The sequence below is a fragment of the Octopus bimaculoides genome, chromosome 6, assembly GCF_001194135.2.
Source record: "Octopus bimaculoides isolate UCB-OBI-ISO-001 chromosome 6, ASM119413v2, whole genome shotgun sequence".
Lineage (NCBI taxonomy): Eukaryota > Metazoa > Mollusca > Cephalopoda > Octopoda > Octopodidae > Octopus > Octopus bimaculoides.
The window spans coordinates 799,968-822,433 of NC_068986.1; the positions used below are offsets into that span (position 1 = coordinate 799,968).

The 22,466-nt window shown below is 33.5% G+C and overlaps 1 protein-coding gene across 6 annotated transcripts in view; it reads right to left on the bottom strand.

Annotated features, from left to right (window-relative positions):
* Window positions 1–22,466, bottom strand: part of LOC106873603 (protein phosphatase 1B) — a 71,582-nt gene that overhangs the window by 4,916 nt on the left and 44,200 nt on the right. For all 6 annotated transcript variants that reach the window (XR_008264335.1, XM_014921041.2, XM_014921040.2 and 3 more), the window contains 3 exons: window positions 10,941–11,058; window positions 2,547–2,658; window positions 1,007–1,061 (listed from right to left, as the gene is read on the bottom strand). Coding sequence is in view for 5 of the 6 variants with exons in the window: in XM_014921041.2 (XP_014776527.1) it covers window positions 1,007–1,061; window positions 2,547–2,658; window positions 10,941–11,058 (285 nt within the window). In the remaining variant the exon portion in view is untranslated. The remainder of the gene's footprint in view (window positions 1–1,006; window positions 1,062–2,546; window positions 2,659–10,940; window positions 11,059–22,466) is intronic.

Consider the following 22,466-nt stretch of genomic DNA (forward strand, 5'->3'; position numbering starts at 1 on the left):
ATATATATATATATATATATATATATATATATATATATATATATATAAATAATCACTATATTATATATTATATTAATATATATTATATATATATATATATATATTTTATATTATATTAATTGGAAGACTAAGGTAACATTTTTGATACTATAGCATACTTAGATGTATTATCGTAAAATCATAAACCTGAATTTCATTTATAAGAGTTAAATACTAAAGCATCTTTGCTACTTCCAACAATTTAACACTAGTAAGAAAATTGCCAGTAATTTATAATCACCAAAATATTTACATATAACTTCAAACAGTATTAATTTATTCAATTATATAATAATTTCTGTTCAATATTTCCTTCTTTAGCTGTTTCAATGCTTAATTTCATTTTTCTAAGCTTTGTTTTATTTTTGTTAACTGCCACCACAACTACCTCTACCCTTTCCTGCCCTCCCAGCTAATATGTATCTTTCCTACCTGTCCATACCTATTTCAGTTTTGAAAACAGTATCTGAAGGCATTAATTCAGGTAATAAGCACATTCAATGCTAGCCTTCCTTTATAATGCAGTTAGCAGAAACCTGCACCAAACTGCAACTTACAATCAATCAAGACCAATGGCTTGACAAATGCTTCTACACAAATGGACAAATCTCATCTGATGCATATTTGTATATTATAAGAATACTGCCTCTAATGCTCTCATTTAACACAGACAGCATAAAGCAAGAAGTATTGACAATTTTTTTCTATTTGTAAGGTATTCTATTATGTTTTAAGAATCTTAAGACTATATATCTGCTTTATTTTTCATTATTTCTGATAATCATTTTTGTTTTTTTTTTATTATTCACTGACTGCTATTTTAACTATTTGCTTTTTAGCTATTCTCAGTTTACCTATATGCTAAGTATGAAGCTGACAATAAGCAACTGTTTGTGTTAGTTATTTCTCCAGTCCTCTGCAGTAATAAGAAATTATTTTTATAGTTGTGCATTTATATAATACTTACATCCTCAATTTTTCCCGGTCTGAGTCGCTTTAAAATACTTCCAACTGTCATTCTCCTTGAAAAATTAAAGAAAAAATTGTTCTTAGAAGTGTATAAAAAGACAAATCGTAAAATTATACAAACATAACAGATAATTGAACATTTAGAGATAACAATTCTTTAATATGAGGAAAATTATTTATATCAGATTTTTATGGTTTCATTAAGAAAAAGCTCATATATATATATATATATATATATATATATATATATGGAGAGAGAGAGAGAGAGAGAGAGAGTGGTTGGTATTAGGAAGGGCATCCAGCTGTAAAATCCCTGCCAAAACAGACACAGTAGCCTTGGTTAGATTTTCTACCTGGCTGGCTCCTGTCAACTGTCCTACCCATGCATGCATGGAATATGGGTGTTAAACGGTGATGATGAGAAAGAGATACAAATTTGTGTCAAAAGATTTCAGGACATAGAATCAGATGAGTAAAAGACTGCAGTTTTGTAAATTTGGCTGTTAAATAAATAAATAAATAAAAAAAAGATTTTTGTAAATTCTAATATTTGTTCATACAAGTCGCAGTAAATGCTTACACACAAGATCAGAAAACCAGAAGAATATATCACAACTAATTAAAACATAAGAAATTAGTTCCGACTGTAAATTAAAATTGAGTAAACTGTTTCAAGAATTTTAGTGACAACAAAATTGCTACAAAGAAATCATTAGGAAGGGTAAAGAAAAAAATAAAGACACCATCACCCACATTCAAAACACTAGAACCCCACCCCACCCCTTTGACCTTAGTTTCCCACTAGAAGTTATTACATTTTACCTTTTTTTTCTTTATATTGCCTTTGAACAGTAAACTTCTTTTTAATGTATAAAGGCACACACATGGCCAAGATGGTTAAGAAGTTCTCTTTGCAATACCAAGTTGTGGTACAAATGCAAGCCATCATCATTTAATGTTCATTTTCTTGGCTGGCATGGGTTATCCTGAGTACTTTCATACTTTAAACAGAATTAGGTCCCGCCTCAAAACATTTTGCTGAGACACAATTGTAATAAAACATGGCCCTGTCTATATAATAAGCCTTGGTTGGTTATTTTGATGACTCACTGCAGATGTTTGGTGCAGCAATGTTAGAAAATATTTAGTGAGGCTCATTCTGAGATCTATTATAAACATATTCAACCATATGGCACAATAGGAATAAAATCAATACTATTAAAGTTTACAATCAACCTGCATAAAATATATTTTAGGAGTCTAGCCATCTGTTTGGACATTGCACTTCATCAGGATACATGTGGTTAGAAAAACAAGTTCTCACAGTTTCCTTTCAAACTGTAATATTTACATTTATTCCTCTATTTATATAAGCTTTTTCAAAAATCTTAAAATTATCAACTTTTGCCACCCATTTTTTTTTAGGACATTATTTCAAACACAAACAGTAATATATGATATAAGCATTCCAATTTCTGAAAACAATTTACTGGGGTGGGGACCAAAAAAACTAATTTGTGTAGAAGACATATACATACTTAGAACTTAAACCACCACCAGGTGGCAATCCTTCTATTTCATCATCCATCAACTCGTGCATCACAAGAGAAAGGTCGACATCATCTTCAGGTTTGCAGTTGTCTAGGATTTCTACAAAACAAAATAGATAAATGAGTACACTAGTTAAGAAAGCAAGATGTAATTTCCTCAGCAATAGTTGATTAATTGACATATATTTAACAATGTGAGTGTTTCAATGGAAGTAGATAAGGCAAAAGTGGTTTATATTAAAAAAAACATAAAAACAGACTATATGATTATTGTGAAATGAAGAGTAAAATAAAAATCATTACTATGGCAATATTAATGACAAAAAGGAAGCAGGGATGTAGAAGTTTGTCATTGTAATATGTAACTAATGAGATATGGAAATTAACCATTGTATAATGTAACTGAAATAGATGAAACAGACCAGCCATTGTAATATTTAGCTGTAACAGAAGAGATGTAAAAACTGAAAGTAATATGTAATTGTAGTTTAAAAAACAACAAAAAAAAACTGACAATTTTTTTATTTAATAGTTCAGTCTGAAAGAGGAGGAGGAAGTGGTGGTGGTGAAGTATCCCTGATCTCTCTAAAATGGGAGACTCCAATATGGCTATATTCAGCTTAAATAACTACAGCAAGATGCTTGCAAAATGGGTTTTTCTGGGCAGATGCTTCCCAATGAAGGACAAAGTGCAGTTAGATGGCTGGCTAAGCTCATAAAATGTATTATATGGAGTCTAATCATAAAATTTGATAGTATTGATTATTAGAATTGAGTCATATGGCTAAATGTGTTTATAATTGTTCAAACAATTAGCTTCACTAAGTATTTTATAACACTGTTGCATGAAAACATCATCAAATCATCAATATGTCCATGGCATAGAGACAAGACATGGTTTACTACGGTTGTATATTGGTAAGTCAAGTATGCAATGAGATGGGAAACTTAACTTCTAGGACCCAATTCTCTTTAAAGTATGGAAGCACCTCTGATTATACAGGACATTTCCAAAATGATACAACTATAAGAAGATAAAAACTATATGGAAGCGAACTTGCTGTAAAAATAATAATCAGAGCATGTGGCAGTCGAAATGGGTGTTGTGTACTCTACTAATATTCATTCAATTGTTGTTGCATCAGCAATGGCATTTTCCAAAGATGGAACATGGTGTTCATTGTTGAATTTTTGGTTTTGTATTTCCAGTTATTGAATGTTTCTGCAGCTGGCATCTTTGCGTCATTTCTGCCATTTCATAACTGTATCAATAATAATAAGCATGTCTATTTTTGGAAATGCCATAGCTGATACATTTCAATGAATATCTGAACAATACCAGCACATAGCAATCATTTTAACTGCTACATTCTGTTGACCTTGAGTACACTGTTAACTGATTAACACCTGGGCATCATATTCACTTGCAGGTACAGTCTACACTCTGTCCTCTAAGGTGCATCATTTTTGAAAATACCCTGCACTCCTCTTATACAATTACATTTAATTACCTTTTGTGTAGATATATATCTATATAGAAATTTTATTTATCCATACTTATCAAAAAAAGAGAGCTGATAGAGAATCGACAAGTTAGCTCTTTTTATAAAGAATACTTAGCAATTGTAAATGAGAAAAAAGAAAAAAAAACTTGTCTGATTTGCAACTCTTGCGTTAACATTGAAGAAACTTGTGTATCATCGTGTATTATGAATGTGAATGAGCAACTTTTTCCAGGTGACAGGTGGCAGTGATGCAATTTCTCTTGTAACACATTGTATAGTTGCAACAGTGCATAGTGCATCATATCATTTAAGGGAGGAACTACAGACAATATTTTGAAATTCATCATCAGAGCCCTCAAAATCTTCAACATCACTGTTCAATATACATTCTCTCTTACTAATGGGGTACCTGCAATGTAAACGTAATTGGGTTCACTTTCTCCAAAATCCATCATGAAATGTATGATGTTATGTGTTATTCATCAGGAAAACTGTATAGCTCTTCATTCCATTATGCTTGATGAGATGAAAGATGTCATTTCTTTTGTGTACATCTTAGCACAGGCACTAAATCACTGAAAATCCCAATTTTGTGAACAACACTGTTGTTGATTACAAGTTTCCAACAGACCAATTACTGGTTCATTGCATTTATGAAGGCAGAGCAACAGGGAATTATCTGTAAAATTTGGAACAGGTACGTACCACAAGAGCCTTTATTCAAAAGTACTAGTTTGTCTTTTTTTACCAAAATAATTCACACAAGTTACTGCACAATGTTCAACTAGCAAATTTCACTCATGAGGCACTAGTCAATCTGAGACAATAATAGAGGAGGACACCTGTGCAAGATGCCAAGCAGTGAGACTGAATCTGGAACTACATGGTCATGTGAGTTCCAGAAGCATGTCTACTGATGATTTTGTTTGTAGATTTTTACAATTTCAGAGTTATGGTGCTAAAACCTAGCCATGGAACTAACTTCACTGTAACTAGAGGGTTCTCTTTGTGAACAACTATTTCTGTTTACAAGCACCAATTTCTATGAATCAGTCAAAAATTTGAATTTAGCAACTAACAAGTGTCTGTATTCATTTTCTAATATGAAATAACACATCCAATGAAAAGAAAAGTCCAATAAAAGAAAATTGTAATACATTTTACCATCTTCAAATCTGTGAAGCATTTGTTGGTGGCTGTGCTACTCTCACAATTTGTCTACTTCTACACAATTTAGGTAAAATCTACGACTAAAATTTATATAATTTAGTTAAGATCTAACCTAGGGCAGTAGCTGTCCATTTTTGTTTTTTCCTTTCCACTCCACAGCAAATTTGTATTTTGTGTGAAAGAAAACCCATTTAATTCGAACTATTACAGCAGGATACTGTGATAAACAAGCTGCTGCACTATATTCTCAATTTTAAATCACAAATATGAACCATAATGGATGCAGATGCCATCCATTCCTCTTGCCCATCGGACTTTAAAGACTGCATTCTTAAATTTAAACCCAATAAAACGGATATCATTGATCTGCCTATATTTCTTTTAGTTGAGTTAATTTTCCACTGTTCAGTATTGGTTACTCAGCAACAGTTTGGATCATTAAAACTTGTCTCCCTTAGTTGCTGTTTCTTCTCGGGACAATTCATTGAACAAGAGATATAGGACTTGGCCTTATTGGTCTGATGACAACCTTCATAATAACTGGTTTCAGTGTGCTATCTCATTGCTTTGGAAACACTACTCAAAGAAACTGGTTTATAAATGACCTCCATTTTCTTACAACAAAGCTCGTCTGTCATTTCTCTTCACCAGCTCTCATGGTTTTATGAACTACAGTAATCAGAATAATGGCCTCTCTCAAACAAAGTGATTTATATCTACAGTAAGTTGCTACACAACTAATGAATGGTTAATTTGCATTAAGAAAAGATTTTTTTTCCAATAAGCATACTTCAGTACTAAAAATAGTATCATTATAGCATGTCAATATTTTCTAAGTCATCATTGTTCATTAAAAAGAAAATGAATTACCACTAATTTACAAACACACACATTTTACAGAGAGAGAGAGAGGGAGAGAGGGGAGGTATTTTCATATAAATTCAGACACAAATGCTCTTGGAAGTTATTCTATGTTGATGACCTTATGAAAAGAACTTAAATCTCAAAAAAAAAAAAAGCATTGAATCACTAATTCCAAAACCAAACCCATTAGTGGCAGACAGTAAAATCATTGAAGTTATTTATAACGTTAAGAAAACTATGAGTATCTGACCAGCTTGGAAGAAATTATTTGAACTGCTTATTTGATCAACTGGAGTTCTTGTTTAATCCATGTTAGCAAGGAAAAAGTGGAGGTTAAAACAATGATGACGATGATAAAGGATGCCTCTGTATTGTATGGCATACTTATTACATGTTAATTTGGCCTGTGGACATTTACAACCTGAATTTCTTTCCCTTTTTACTCTTGTCATGAAACACTACAAAGAAAATATTGTTAGAATTAAGTCAAAATGGTTTTCTGATGTAAACGCCACTCATGTAGGGTTTCCTACAGCCTATGATTAAGGGCAGGTGACCGCCCAGCCAACCTCCAGTAGTGGAGTGAAGTTGATGGTACCTGCTTTTTGTAGTATATGCAACTTAATATCTGGGATAAACATGATCTGCTGAATCTTAATGTTTACTATGGATTTGTAAGGATAACTGCAATGAATGGAAAAAGATCCAATTGAATTATCATTTTCAAAGGTATTTAGCCTAGATGCATAGTGAGTAATAATAGACAGGAATCTATGTTGTAGCAGTAACTAAGCATAGAAAAATTCATCAACTCCATAATTACAGAATTAGTCATTTTCTTCACAAAAACTCTTTAGCTTAATGAACATTAAAGTAGTTGTGCAAGAGCTAATGACTAGTAACCACCACTAGAACTAAGATAATGCTATCCTGATGGTGGCTCTTACTAGTGTCATGTAAACTACCTCTCTTTCCAACTGTTAAATTGATTAGCAAGTGCAAAACAATATATTGGGGTTTCTTCGAGTTTTAAATTCTAACTTACCAACACTAACTGGGGAAAAAAAAAAAAAATGAAATGAAATTGTAAAATCAGTGTGATAAAAACAAAAAAAAAAAATCAGTGCTTGTATTGGAATGGCACACATGAAATTTAATCTGAAATATCTAGCAGAGATGAAGGCTTCAAAATCTAATAAAAGCAAATGGAAGATGAAACAAGCAAGATTTAAGATGAGTTATTCAAAATAACCTGAGTATAGCTGAGTAACAAAATGAATTAGATAAGGAATGACAACATTAAGTATTAGAGAACAAAAGAAAATTTTCTTTTATTCCAAATAGAATGTATAAAGGAGGAAAAAAACCCCAAATAATTAGGGAAGATCAAGAAGTTACCATGATAAATGCTGTTACATTCAGTCAAAAGTTTACTTAAGTAAAATTCGGTTACCTTCTATTATAATGCTTAGAAAAAATGCAACCATGATCATTGATGTGAGCAAAGTGAAAGATTGATTAGAGAGATTCTAGACATGCTAGAGAGGAAGTAAGTGGCTGTGTGCACAAGAGATGAAATAGAAGGGAGCCTCAACAAGACGACACATGTAAGGAACACAGGTATAAATTTTTTGATAGGTATATTGTTAGCAGAAACATGGATAATTCAGATAATTCATTTGCAAAAAAAATAACTAAGATTAGATTAGTTATAGACAAATCAATAACCAGTCTGATTTCTACCTATGCTCTCCAGTCAGAACTAACATATGAACGAAAGGATCGTTTTTATGAGATGTTTTGCAGACAACCTTGCAAACAGTGAAAAGTGATCTTATTATTACAGTGTCTAATAGACATGTTGAACAATCAGGATAACTGTTGCACATGTGAATATGGCCATGGTACAAGAAAAGAAGAATGATCATGGTTCTTGGAGCTTTGCTATGTAAATGACCAGCCAGAGAGACTACTTCTAACCAGGACACAAAATAGAGAGCTGATTACAAGTGTCAAGAACTTCCCTGATGAACAAAGGGTGTAATTAGTCACCTCAAGATAAGAACTAGATGCACCCGGAAGCAGAAAGCTAACTGGGAAAGGAAGGAGTGGAAGCTAACAATTCATACATAACTTTCAATAATTACACGACCTTAATACACACATAACTTTCAATAACTGACAACACTTAGAGTGAGAAGGGGACAGAGATAAAGGAATCTGACAGAGGGTAACTGGACATTTCTGCATGGCAAACTACAATGATCATTTGGGCTAAATCTCCAATGCAAGGAAAATTTTCCTCCAGCAGTATTAACCCTTTTATTACCATATTTCTGTTGAAAAATACTACCTTAGTTTCAGTTAATTCAGAAAATAAAGAATTTACTACACTAACTTTTCCATTACTCAGCTGGTATTTGGAACATAAATTAACATAAAATTTTGATGGACAATTTTAATTTAGATTACTTTAAAACAAAGAGTTCATAGAGGTGGCCTCAGGTGGGTGGGTATCAAAAGGGTTAAAGACCTCAAAAAAGGTCATGGGCACAGCCTCTCTTCCTCCAGATGATTAAAGGGTGGAGAGGGGGGTGAAAGTAAAAGTCTGCTAATATTCTATAGCATGAGAATCAGAAGCATGATCTCTTGAATTGCGAGGCAATATGTCAGACATCACCAGTTGAAAGTATATCCAGAATGACAGCAGCACACTTGCTTTGATATTAAGAAAGAGGCATAGAAATGGTTCTAAGAGCTGTTGCTGAGTAACAGGAACGGAACAGGAAAAAGGAGAATGGCTTCAAATGCATTAACTCACACACACAGAGAAAAAAAAAGAAGCTATTGTAGTAGATTTCTAAATGATAGAAAAGCCATTAAGGATATGAACGTAGGGAAAACAACTGGATGATTAGCAAGTCACCAAAATGCTGAAAGTATCTAGCAAAGTATAACATACACTGGTTACTTGCATTATCGATTTAAGTAGGTGCAGGTATGGCTGTGTTGTAAGAAGTTTGCTTCCTAGCCACATGGTTCCAGGTTGACTCCCACAAAGTGTGACAATTTAAGTGTCTTCTACTATAAACCTGGACCAACCAAAACCTTGCGAGTGGATTTGGTAGACAAACTGGAAGAAGCCCATAGCCTGTGCATGTGTCCTAGTCTTCGTATTGTCTAATATACAAATAGTGTTGTTCATTTGCAACAGTTCTGCAAGAACATGTGCAGCCATAGGGGAAAATATTAACTTGCTTGGAAACAGGTGAGGGTTGGTGAGAAGAAGAGCATTTGGCTGTAGAAAATCTGCTTCAAACTCTGTCCAACCCATGCAAACATGGAAAAGCAGACATTAAATGATGATGCCTTGTCTCCAATAACTGACATAGCAATATCGTTATCTGTTACAGATAAAAATTATCTGTTACACATAAAAAAAAAGAATTTTCACTCAAAAAGTAACATTTTAACTTGTAACTAAATAAATCACTACAAAAATGAGAGTTTAGTGGAATGTTTTCATGGTTAAATTGTTTTCGACAGAGATAGGCAAGAAAGAAAAAAATGGAAAGTCAAATAGAAGCACCATTCTTAATTTCACAATACTGTTTTACAATGAAGTCAGTATTTGGTCTCAAATACAATTCTCTCTAGAATTTCTATCACTCTTCACACATGAAAGCAATTATCCTTACCATTCATGTTTTTCTAAATTGTATAGCAGTTTCTGAAAAAAACACTTTACAACTTATTTAATTTTATTTGTTCTTTTGTTTTACATGTTTTCCATGATAGCATGTGTCAGACAAAAATTACTGAAGCATTGTTTTTTAACCAGATATCCTTCCTGTTGCTCACCCTGGCCTATTTTCCAGATTCCAGATATTTTATATTCCAGCTGTCTTCCAAAGCATAGAATCAAAGGACAATCTATAGATAAGGAGCATCAACAAACATTGCCGTTTTATTTTTAGTGCAACACTTTCTCTTTCTTGCAAAATGTAGAATGTAAACACTCTGCACAGAGACAAACATATACACACACAATGGGCTTCCATACAGTTTCTGTCAACCAATTCCACTCACAAAACATTGGTCAACCTCAGACTAATGTGGAATACACTTGACATGCAATCAGAATTAGTGACCACATGATTACCAAGCAAACTGTATCCATGGCAACTATTACTAGAAAACATTTGTAAATTACAAAGTAGATCATCTCTAATTTTTGCTAAATTAAATCGAATTGAGAATCAATTTTGCATAGAACCTATGTCTATACAGAGAGGGACTTGTAGAACAGAAGATGTAGAATGGACCATTTTCAAAACAATGTTATCCTCCACATGTTCTATTTTAATGTATGTTACACATCTGACATTAACAAAACATTTGAGGACACACAAAGTCAGACTCTGCTAGATATCTTATTACATTTTCAATAATTCCAAAGACCAACTAATATTCAAAATAAAAATAATTCTATTGCTAAAAGGTTTCATCATCATCATTCTCATATGTCTTCTCATGCAGACACATATTAGAACAGGACATTTTGAAGCAGTATTTTATGGCTGGAGGCCATCGCTAACACCAACATTTTAGTTACAACTTATGACATGTAGGGATATGGTTTACATATTCTAAAAACAGTGATACAGTTTCTAGATGATAATTTCATGAGCTGGTAACATACTCATAATCTTAATTACTTTATCAGAAAATTATTAGAAAAAAAGAAAGTTTATACACAATTTTTAGTGTATTCAAAATACATGGTACTCTTTTATTATTCAACTCCTGCATAAAAACCAAAATGTGAAACAAATATAAAAACCTTTAATTTTGTTCTCCAAACGTGTGTCCAGTTCTCTTTCTTTTCTTATTGCCTCATCTGACAGCTTAGGTGCTCCTGGAAAAGCTATGAGGACAATGCTCATGTTATCTCGACTTCCCTGTAAGCAGAATATGAAGGTTATGAAAAATAAATACAAGTAAATAAGAGAGAAGAGAGATTTGAAGAATAGGGGGGAAAAAAAAGAAAGAAAAATGTAAATTTCAAATGGAATGACATCTAAAGCAAATGGGAATCAAATTCACTGATATATTTGGAACCCTATTACATAGATTATCCAGATTCTAGTATGCTGTGAATTAAATGCTATCTAAAACATAATAGAAAAATAAAATATATATGAGCAGAAACAATCAAATTCAGGCATTGCCTAGTAAATTTGACAGTAATCCAGATGGTGGTGGTGGTGGTGGATTGTCTTCCTTGGTTTAAAAAACACCAGTAAGTGTAAACCAGGAAATCATTTTATTCTTTCAACAACAAAATGGAACTAATTTATAATTATCACAAAGTGAGATTAAGGTTTGGCTTTTAACTCAGTTTCCAAACAACTCTTAACTTCAGGGTTCAATTTTTAGCTCACTAAAATATACAGTTAACACCAGATTGGTTTCTATCTTCTAAATTTTATTATCCATTTAATTTAACACAAAAGGATTGATTGTAATCAATTAGTTCAATTAACTGGTATGAATACAAAGTTGGCAGAACTATGTGAACAATTTAGGATTATTTTATAAAAGGTTAACTTTTATAATATTAATATCGCAGAATCGTGAGAAGTATATAAAATACTTTTATTGAAATTTGATAATTTTCTCTTAATAATGTTTGTTGGCTTATTTGTTGGCATATTAGTGGTTGCTTTTTATAGTTTGTTAGAGTGAAAAGAGTTCAGGAATTTTCAGTTGCAGAAAAGGCCTAATAATTTTTTTTTCATTTTGTTTACCTAGAGATATTCTGGCACTAAAAAAGATGTCATTAGGAAACTGAAGTATATCATATCCACATTAAGCCTAACAGTATGAAACTAGCATGAAGTGATAAGATATTATCTGAAATTTCAAAATGACTTAAGCTAAAAAAAAGGAATTGAAGTATGGTGTGTGTTCACTGGTTTGTTTCATATCTATTTTCACATGCTGGTATGGCTTGAATGATTTTTTTTTTTTAAGACAGCATTTTATGGCCAAATGCTTTTTCTGCTGCCAATCCTTACCTAACTTAAGGACTTTTTTTTTGCTGCATTAGACTTTGAAAGCAGAGCTACAGAACCTATTGTTCCCAGGCAATGTAAACATAGCATCACCATTTTTACCTCAGCAGAAATATCAACACACAATATCCTTCAATATAGTTTCTAACTCTGGAAGCTATGATAGAAGACATTTGCCCATGGCGGCAGTGGGATTGAAACCAAAATGATATTGTTATAAAGCAAACTCCATATATCTACACTTATAGAGTCAAATTTGAGCATATGCTTAATTGAAATTGAGATTTAATACAACATTTGCAAATAACAGAGAATTTAAGTATTTTTCTTCTTTTTTTTCAATCATTTAGAAAGTAGCTTATTAGATTTTTTTTTTAATGCTGACAATTAAACAGCAAAACCAAAGTTATTTCCAGAGAGACTTATTATGTGGAAGCAAAAAGACCTTAATACTTTGTTCAACTACTTTAATTTTCTTTTAATCCTGACCATTTTCCCTGGTTCTTCAAAATATATTCCTCGCTAACAAAGCTAATACTGTTAAAAATTTTCATAGTTTTATCATTTAATCTGCCCGTGGCTCAATTATGAAAGCTAATTTCACCCATCCTGCTACTATTTAAAACTGATTCATTCTTTAGCTATTATTACAATGTATGTCTAAGCCAGACCAAAACATTTTGAACACAGTGTATTTGCATTTAATGTGAAAACTCAAATATTAACAACAGGTTGCAAAGAAAATTTGAAACTATATACAGTATTGTTCAAAAGGTGTTCTAAATTCATAGTTTTATTATATGTGAGAAGGAACAATAACCAATTATGTTATCTTTTAAATAATCTTGTAGACATTCAGGTGAAGCAGTGCATTTTCGTTGGGTTTCAAGAAGCGAAAAGTAGTCATTTCACTCCTTTCAATGGCAGTAAAAACTCTTAACATATAATCACAAAACCTAATTTAATAATTGTGTGCTAATTATATACTTAGTGCTCATTACCATCTTTACTAATTGTGGCCAATTTCTAAACCAAAAGGAAAGCATTAATATTGCATATTTTAGAGGAACAAAGCATTTTCAAAATTGGAAGTGAAGAGAAAAGTTTTCGAAAAAAACAAAAATTATGAAATTTGCTGTCAGGAACAGAAAAAAAAAATCTCAAAACAAAGTTTCTGTTGAAAGCTGTATCCAAAGTTACAAATGTCCCCCAAAACATAAAAAGATATATCTGAAAGACTAATTCCTCACTAGAATAATGCAGATAATTTAATTTCAAATCATTTTGCAGGTTAGTAATGAACATTGTAAGAAAAGTTGGTATCAATAAAGCAAATTTCCACAAATTTAAGAATTTCTCTCTTCATTAGCAACATTCTATCAATTTCAAATTTCCTCTCAGCTAGACAGTTGCATTGTCACCATATCAGTGCAGCAAGCTATGGTAGCACCAAAGTTCAAATGCTGTGCACTAGCTTTGAAGCTCAAATATTTTTGATCTTTGTGTCAGAAAAAGTACCATTCAGTGATATAAGAAAATTTTAGGGAATGCTGATCACAATGAATTATTTTTATATTTGGTGTTAGAAAGGGCATTCAGCCATATATGCCAAATCAGACTGGAGTCTGGTGCAAACTCAGCTTACCAGCCCTGGTTTAACTGTCCAACCCATAACAGCATAGACAACATATGTTAAATGATGATGATTTATTTACTGGTTGGGTTTGAAGGAAGGGGCTGTGCCTATTGCTTTCACAGGCTCCAACACTAATGAGACCACTGTCATTAATGTCCCTAGTCAACACTTACAACTTGATAGCTGCAGGAATAATTTTTATGATGGAAATTCCAGGGGATCTGATATTCTAAGAAGGAAGGAATGAACATAGTGTTTAGTGCAAGGCCTTGAAGTGGAGACGATATGGGTAATGAGAGGCGAGCGGGTCTAGTGTGCCGGAGTAGAGACAGTATGAGACAAGCCAGCCTAAAGGTGTAGAGGGAACTGCAGGAGTAAAAGAAAATAGACACAGGGTGTCAGTGGGCCAGAGGTGGAGGAATATTAGTGAGCAACTCACGTCAATCAGTCAAGTGGCCTCTCTTTGGATGTAGTCCAGGATGTGTTTGTGTGTGTAACAGCACACACACACACACAGCTCCTTTTGGTAAGAGACCAAAAGCACTGGGTGCTGTTTTGACAGTGGGAGTGTTTGGGCACTGTTAGATACATGGTATGAAAAGTCTTGGCGCAGTGCTAGGTAAAAGTTGTATTACTTAGCACTGCGACTGCTCCAAGACTGGTTTCTAAGAGTGGGTGATATTCTCCAAGCATTTTAGATCATGTTCTTTACCTGAGCTACTGAAGCACAGCTGTGAGTGAACTACTTGTGCTACCTAGGGCTGAGTTTAGTTTTATGTGGTGTATAACTACAGGGGAAGCATGTTGAAAAGGATGGTATGAAGTCACCTGCTTAGGTATTTTGGACAGGGTAGCAAGTGCTGCTACAGATAACTCTCAGCAAAAACCTGAGGGCAATCTGACCGGTAGACTAACTTGAAGTTCCACAGAGTTTAAGAGAAGGAATGCAGTGAACGGATGAATGGTGGATGGATGCAATAAGGCAGTAGTCAGATGAACTTAAAAGGTGCGGAGACAGTGATGGTTTGGTAAAGGTTGTCTTCAGATTAAAAATAAAAAAAGAGTTCAAATATGTTTGGAGTGTCTGTTTCTCAGTCAGAGATGTATATAGGGAATAAAACTAACAGATGCTAAGAGAGAGAGGAGGACTGTAAAAGATTTGGTTTAAATACGAGAGCCAAAACTGATTGAAGTCATTGGAGAGAAGGACTTTAGTGAAGGGTGAAGTAAAATGTTCTTGATACAGGAAGCAATTTAGTCAGAGTTGTTGATTGGAAGAATCCAGAGAGCAGTAGAGGAAGAAGTAGATGTGTTTAGAGAAGGGGTTGGGAAACTGAACAAGAGTAACTGGAAGTCTTTCTGGCTGATATCCAAGTGCGGTCAAGAGTAGAATTTACATGTGGAGGACACCATCTTTCAAAGTGATGGTTTGATAACAAGGCTTAGTTAAGGGTTATCACACAAGATAAATAAAATGTGAGTTTCTATGTCAGTAAGAGATGATATGTGGAGTCTATGTTGAGAGAACAAGGGACGATTGTTCAGTAGATCTTGTTTTTGGCATCATCATCATCATCGTTTAACGTCCGCTTTCCATGCTAGCATGGGTTGGACGACTTGACTGAGGACTGGTGAAACCGGATGGCAACACCAGGCTCCAATCTAAATTTGGCAGAGTTTCTACAGCTGGATGCCCTTCCTAACGCCAACCACTCTAGAAGTATATTTGCACAGTGGGACACTCTCGAAGGTATTGTCATTTCACAATACCTTCCTGTTGAAAACCTCATCTGTAAGCTTGCCACAGAATGAATTCCACTTAAAGATGGAAAACCACAAGACATGATGTACCGACGTCATCTAAAAGTGGAAACCATTTACACCATACATAAGAGGGCTACATAAAAAAAAAAAATGGATACTCAGAATGAAACAGCATGTGTGTGTGTGATTTAGCTATTAATACATGAGGTACAAACTAGTTCACTTTTACATGCCTATAAGCTCTAAGACCAAATGTAAATAAACAAGACCATTCATCAAAACTATAAATGGCAATACAATCCAAAAAGAAAGTATTTAAGATTAATCATAACCAAATATTTTTGCATTCTATCAATGTTTATAGCAAATTAATAATGAAGGCATTAGTTACTTGATAAGGCTTGTATATAAAACCATTAAACAAACAGCATTTCTTCAGAATCAAAACAGGAACTCTTTTTAGAAACTAAAAATTACTATTTCTCCTACAAAACTATTTCAATCCTGTTTGACATATATCGTACAAATCCATTGTTAAAAAATTATAACTATTACTTTCAGTTGTTGTTGGCTGCAGGCCATATTGGATAGTAATCAATTTTGGCTCAGCACACAAGCACAGAAAGTGATAAAGTAAATACTGTGAATAAAAAAAACAAAAAAACAAGCTTGCATAACAAAGTGCAAGTTAAACCTGTCATAGTAAATAACATGCACAATTTATTAACATCCATGCATAAAAACTATATTACATTAAATATTTCATCAATATTACATGAATATGGAAATATTTTGTAAAATTAATAGAAAATGCCTTCAAAATTAGGACAATATAAGTTGTAAACTCATCTCTTATGATAAATCTGTACGGTTATAAAACTTTTAGATAACTAATATGCTTCTCAGCAAAAGGTTTTCTAAATTTCTGTAATTTATACAAAATTATTGCAATGGAGAAGACAACAAAAAAAGGAAAAAGAAACTTCATTTAAGTTTTATTTACATACGAAAAAAGCAAAATACATCTGGGAGAATATAAATACATCAGAAATAATTTAAATCCATTGTGACCAATATTTCTCATTAAATTATCAGTGAAAGATTTAGATGGAATTAGCAAAGCAACCATTCTCTTTCAGCTGGCATTTAGACTATAAAAGGCTCCTCCAAAAGATTATTTTTGTGTACTCGTATATAATTTCTGTAGCTTAAAATGATGGGCTATCGATTAAAATCGGGTTTTTGAGACATTTGCTCTAGAAAAACAACATACAGGTACATGGAAAGTAATTTACATTAAGAATAAGACACTGGCATTAAGAAACACACACAATGAAAAAAGAAAATTACATCATCAAATATCCTCTTTTCCATGCTTGCATGGGTGAGATATCCTACCTGTTGCCAACTCTCACCCATTTCCTAGCAAGGTAATAATTGCTCAAAAATAAAAAATTATGGAAAACTGGAAATGATCAACCTTATTTGTATAAAGGTGACATTTGTTTACAGCCATCACATGTCAACGATGGGCTTCTTTCAGTTTCCACCAACCTAATTCCCAAGGCTTAACGGACACTTGATTAAGGTGTCACACACTGAGACTAAACCAGAGACCATTTGGCTGATAAGCAAGTTTCTCAATCACACAGCCACATCTGCATCTATAGTTTTACTAAAATATTTTGTACTTCTCCAAGTTCAGAATCTTAAGACGGCCACTAAACTAAAAGAAACCAACATTTTTTCTTACAAAATATCTAATATGTGCAAAACTATCCAAACCATGGCAGCAAAACCAAAATATTGAAAAAGATGACACACACACACACACACACACACAAATATATATATATATCATTTTACATCAGTTCTGCTGGTATGGGTTGGAACAGATTACACAGTGATTGAGACTGAGAGGGTGATAGAGGAGAGAGTAATCGAAAAGTGACAGAGCTGAAGGTGTTGACAGCTATACGTTTGCTAGTGAGAACTCAAACACTATGGATGGTAATAGAGAGGGATGTCATTAGTGAAAGGCTGGGTATGGAAGTGGCAGCTGGCAGCACAGGGGTGTTGGTAGGGTGTGCCAGGTGGGAACACATCTGACGCTATCCTCCATATGCAAGATATCTTGATGAGAGAGAAAAAGTGGAATTAGGATAACGGCAGAATCTGCACAGTTCCATTCCTCGTGGCACAGGTGACACAATGCAGTGACTAAAAGAGAATACAGGCGAGAGTCCGGGAAAGGAGGGGTTCAGTAATGTCACCCCTAGTTACAAGAGGCACAGCTGACCAGTGTATAACCATTCTCAGAGTGGTCGTAGGAGTGGCTGCACTCAGTTCCTGCGTAGATCTCCATTCATGTTCTGCAAAATATGTCTCTCGAACGATGCAATGGTTAGCATAGGCTTTGTTTAGTCAGATGAAGTAGCAGAAAATAAGTGACCTTTATGTCAATAACACAAACACTGAAGGGATTTGCTAGAATCAGGAAGGTTCAAATAAGCACAAACAAAAGCCTCTAAAAATCTGCATACTGCTTCGTTTACTGAGGAAGTAAATGCTGCTTCTACAGAAAAGAATACATCACCACTACCAGAGGATCTTAAGACCTTCTTCTTCTGTGCCATTATGGAATTAGTGCTACTGTATGGGTACACTGCTTGGACACTCACCAGATACCTAAAAGCAAAGCTTTGTGGCAAATGTTATGAGGGTAGAAACAAAGTGGAGTAGGACATTATCTTCAAATGAAAACTGACACACAAAGAAGACACTTTGGTTCTCCTACAAAGATGGGTAGACTGTTTATCCTGTTTAACACCACTGCCAGGTCCTTGGGTACCTTTGGTGAAGTGTTTTGTTGCTTGCATACAATCCACTCTCCCACCCACATTCTAGCATTACTCAATCCATTTGCCTCCCACACCTCTGAACATTAATAACCTTTTCCCACTGTTATGTTTAATACACACTCAGCATAAATTATTCCACCCTTCACTCAGCATTAATATTCAGCACAGGCATAATCTACGCAACCTAGACACCACAAGACAATCTTACACCAAAAGCAGAGTGCATGAAAGTATCTTCAATTCTAATATATAACCCCTGCAATCACTGTCAATAAAATCATTGTATACAACTCCTTTACTACACAAAATTAAAATCTTGTAAGTTACTAGAAATTCTAGATTTAGTTTCCCAATCCTTGATTACTCATGGAACTCTTATTGATAAACAAAATGTGTTAACTAATTATCTAATATCATTAAAACTGCAGTGAAATACAACTAATGTGTGTGTGTCTTTATTGGCAAGATGACCCTCCCCAAGTTGAACAATATCTGTTTCAACACACAGTTTCACATCAAGATTTGTTGAACAATGTCTGACGACAATCTTGCTCAGGAAGAGGATTAAGTGAAATGAGATTAAAAGGATGTTAATATTATGAGGTCCTTCATTAAAGCTTAATTAGACCACTGTTTTAAGTGAAATTAACAGTTTTGTACAATATTTACTGTACTGATCTCAAGTTTGTGTATTTAAGGTTAATTCATACATCGTTTTGTGTATTTATACACATCAGTATAGTGGTAGCTACAGGGTACAGAACTTAAGCCAACTCTTCACAAAATAAACATTTTTTTATAGAATTTCATATTATTGGATTGGTAGAATCATTATTTACTTCTGGCCATTTATGATCTGAGTTTCAAACCTCAGAGGTCAACTTTACCTTTTATCCTTTTCGGGAGGGATCAATAAACCAAAATATCAGTTCAGTACAAAGATTTAACATAATCAACTACTTCCACTAGTTTCCAAGTTTCTAACCTTGCCACACACTACTTGTTCCAGCTATTTATCTTAATTTCAAATCATTTCAAGGTCAACTCTACATCCTTCAGTGGGTCAATATTTACAACCATTCCCTATCCCCAAATTTCTGGCCTTGTGCCTATGCTAGAAACATTACTACTACTACTATTACTACTACAACAACAAATGTATAGGTACAAGGGGAGCACACAAGGTACAAAGGCGTCTTTAGTCATGCCAGAGGTAAGACAGTTTAGTGCCAGTACCTAAAATGAATCTTGTATACTGTAAAAAAAAGGTTAACAATAGGAAGGGCATCCAGCTATAGAAATTTCACCAACAATGTGACACGAGCTCCAACTTATCTAAAAGGGCAAATAACTCTGAATTAGAAAATTTAAAATCTGTTCAAACCATACTAGCATAAAAAATGGGATTTCAAATGGTGGTGATGTATTTATATCCATCTTCATTACTATTCCATGTATTTCTGTTTTGTGATATAATCATGTACTTTTGTAGGATACAAATTGTATTTTCTAAGAACGAGTTCTAATACAGCAGAACATTTTCTAAGCCAACACTCTCCAGTTCCCAAGAGTACCAGATTACAACATTTTTTATGGCATGTTCTCAATTACATATCAAACTGAAATAAGAGTTAATTTTGCTTACCATTATGAATTCTAATGATGTTGATGGTAATTACTTTAGAATTACTACCATTCAAACAATTATTTTATAAAAAAATTTTTTTCTTCTCATGTAACTTGGACACTTCATTCATAAATTTCACAATCTGAATATAGCCAAATTCTTACAGTTTAATCCATTACTCTCAGAAGTTTACAGTTATAGCACAATAAGGCAGATTTAAGCAGTAGTCCATGACAATTGAGAAATCAACATAAATTCAACATGATAACTAAACCTAAACTAGTTCAAGTAACTAGTATATGACATGGGTAAAAAGTCTCATAGATAAGGAAAGACAATAGCAAGTACAAAGGTATGAAGAAAAGTACTGGTGACTAAGAAGGTTTATTTTTAACCTCTCAGCAGACAGCATCAAAATTATTGAAGGAAAGTGAGTTGTCACCCTCTCAATCCAGCTGAAATAATTTGACTTGTGCAGCTAAAATATTTTGTAATTTCAAGTTAAATCTTTGCTACTATTTGAAAATATAAATATTGCTTCAAGGCACAAGGCCAGCATTTTGGAGGAGAGTGTAAGTTGATTAAATCAACCTAAATACTTGACCGATACCTTACTTTATCGACACTGGAAGGATGAAAAGCAAAACTGACTTTGGCAGAATTTGAACTCAGAATGTGAAAAGCTGAAACAAATACAAGGCTGACATGTAAATGGTTCTGCCAATCCAGTGACACAAATTGAAATTTTTTATATATTGTGCTTTAGTCAGTAAACCGTTTTCATTATGTTCTTCATTTTAATTTTAAATAATCCTTTCATATCTAAAAAATGTTTACATACCATAATTGGTGGGTTTTTATACTGCTGAGAAAAATAAAGCAAATCTGTCCACTGTAGTAAATTGAAGCAACTAAAATGTCCAGCTATCATTTGAGGCAAAATATATTTCTATGGCTCAAGAATTCACTCAACATTCACACAGCATTGGATAGTCTACAAATTTGGGGGTTTGTAAGAGGGTGCTGGATTAAATGTTTAAGATGAGCAAGTACTCAAGAAATCTGAGAACTAGTTTGAGATGAGAAGATACATAGAATCAGGAGGTAACTTTAACCCATTAGCATTCAGATTACTGTCAAATATGATGATTCAGATAGATTTGAATTAATCATGCATTATCTTGAGGCTTTGAGATTCCAATGATGTGATTGCTTATTTTTACAATGACATTGTTAGGTAGGTGCGAGAGGCCAGATCTGGCCAACTGGAATATAAAACAAGTTTCAAATTTTGGGCCACATATGGCAACTTTCAATGATGATGAATCTGATCAACCAACCAATCCTTAAGCTGAACTCTTCCTACCTGGGACCAATAAGTTAAAACTACCCTCAAAGCGATAAACTATAAAACCTTTTATTTTGGAGAAATTTCAAATTAGAAACAAATTAGGAAGCAAATTTGTGTTTTTTAAGATAAATTTTTGAGAAATTTTATGAAGAGCCAAATAACTAAATAACTAATTCAAAAATAATAAAATTATGACAATGAGAACAAAATTCTTTAAGAATAACCAATGCCAATATCCATCGAATGTGATGTGTGACAAATCTATTCTACCAAAGCAAAATAGTAAGAGATTTCTTAGAAAATCCAGATAAGTTAATAGAATTACAACTGTGACTTCCTGTTGAAATGGTTAAGATTTTGAATGCCAAAATGATGAATGTGTTCCAACTCTGTACTAGTTCACCAAATATGGAGCAGTAAATAGTAAAGCTTGACCCTGGTTCAGTCTAACGTAGGCATTCTTCTACCTGAAAACCAACACCCATAATTGAGGCCACACCAGTCTTATCACAAAATGGAGGGGAAGCAGGAAAAGAGAGAGAGAGAGAGAAAATTGCAACTTTTTGAATGAGAGAAAAAGGGAAGGGCCAACAAGTTACTCATATGCTTACAAGCACTGCCAAAAATTTTCATACATATTAAGAGAAATAGATACAATCTGTAGAAAAGACAAAAGTGAAAATGAAATTTTGGTTTTTGATAATTTTAAACTTTTTGAAGATGAAGCCAACTGATTCTTATAAAATCAGTAGGCTTTTTCCTTTTAAAGATTAAAAGAGAAAATGGTTGTTATTTAAAGTCTATAAAAAAAATTTAAAATATAATATCAGGACAGGTCTTTTTTCTAGAATAAAATGCATGTGCTTATAGATTAAACCAGTTATCTAACAAATGCAGGAGGCATGGCTGTGGGGCAAGAAGCTTGCTCCCCAACCACATGGTTCTGGGTTCAGTTCCACTGTGTGGCACCTTGGGAAAGTGGATTTGGTTGACAGAAATTGGGAGAAGCCCATCATACATATATATCTTCTTCTTCTTACACACCACAGTAAG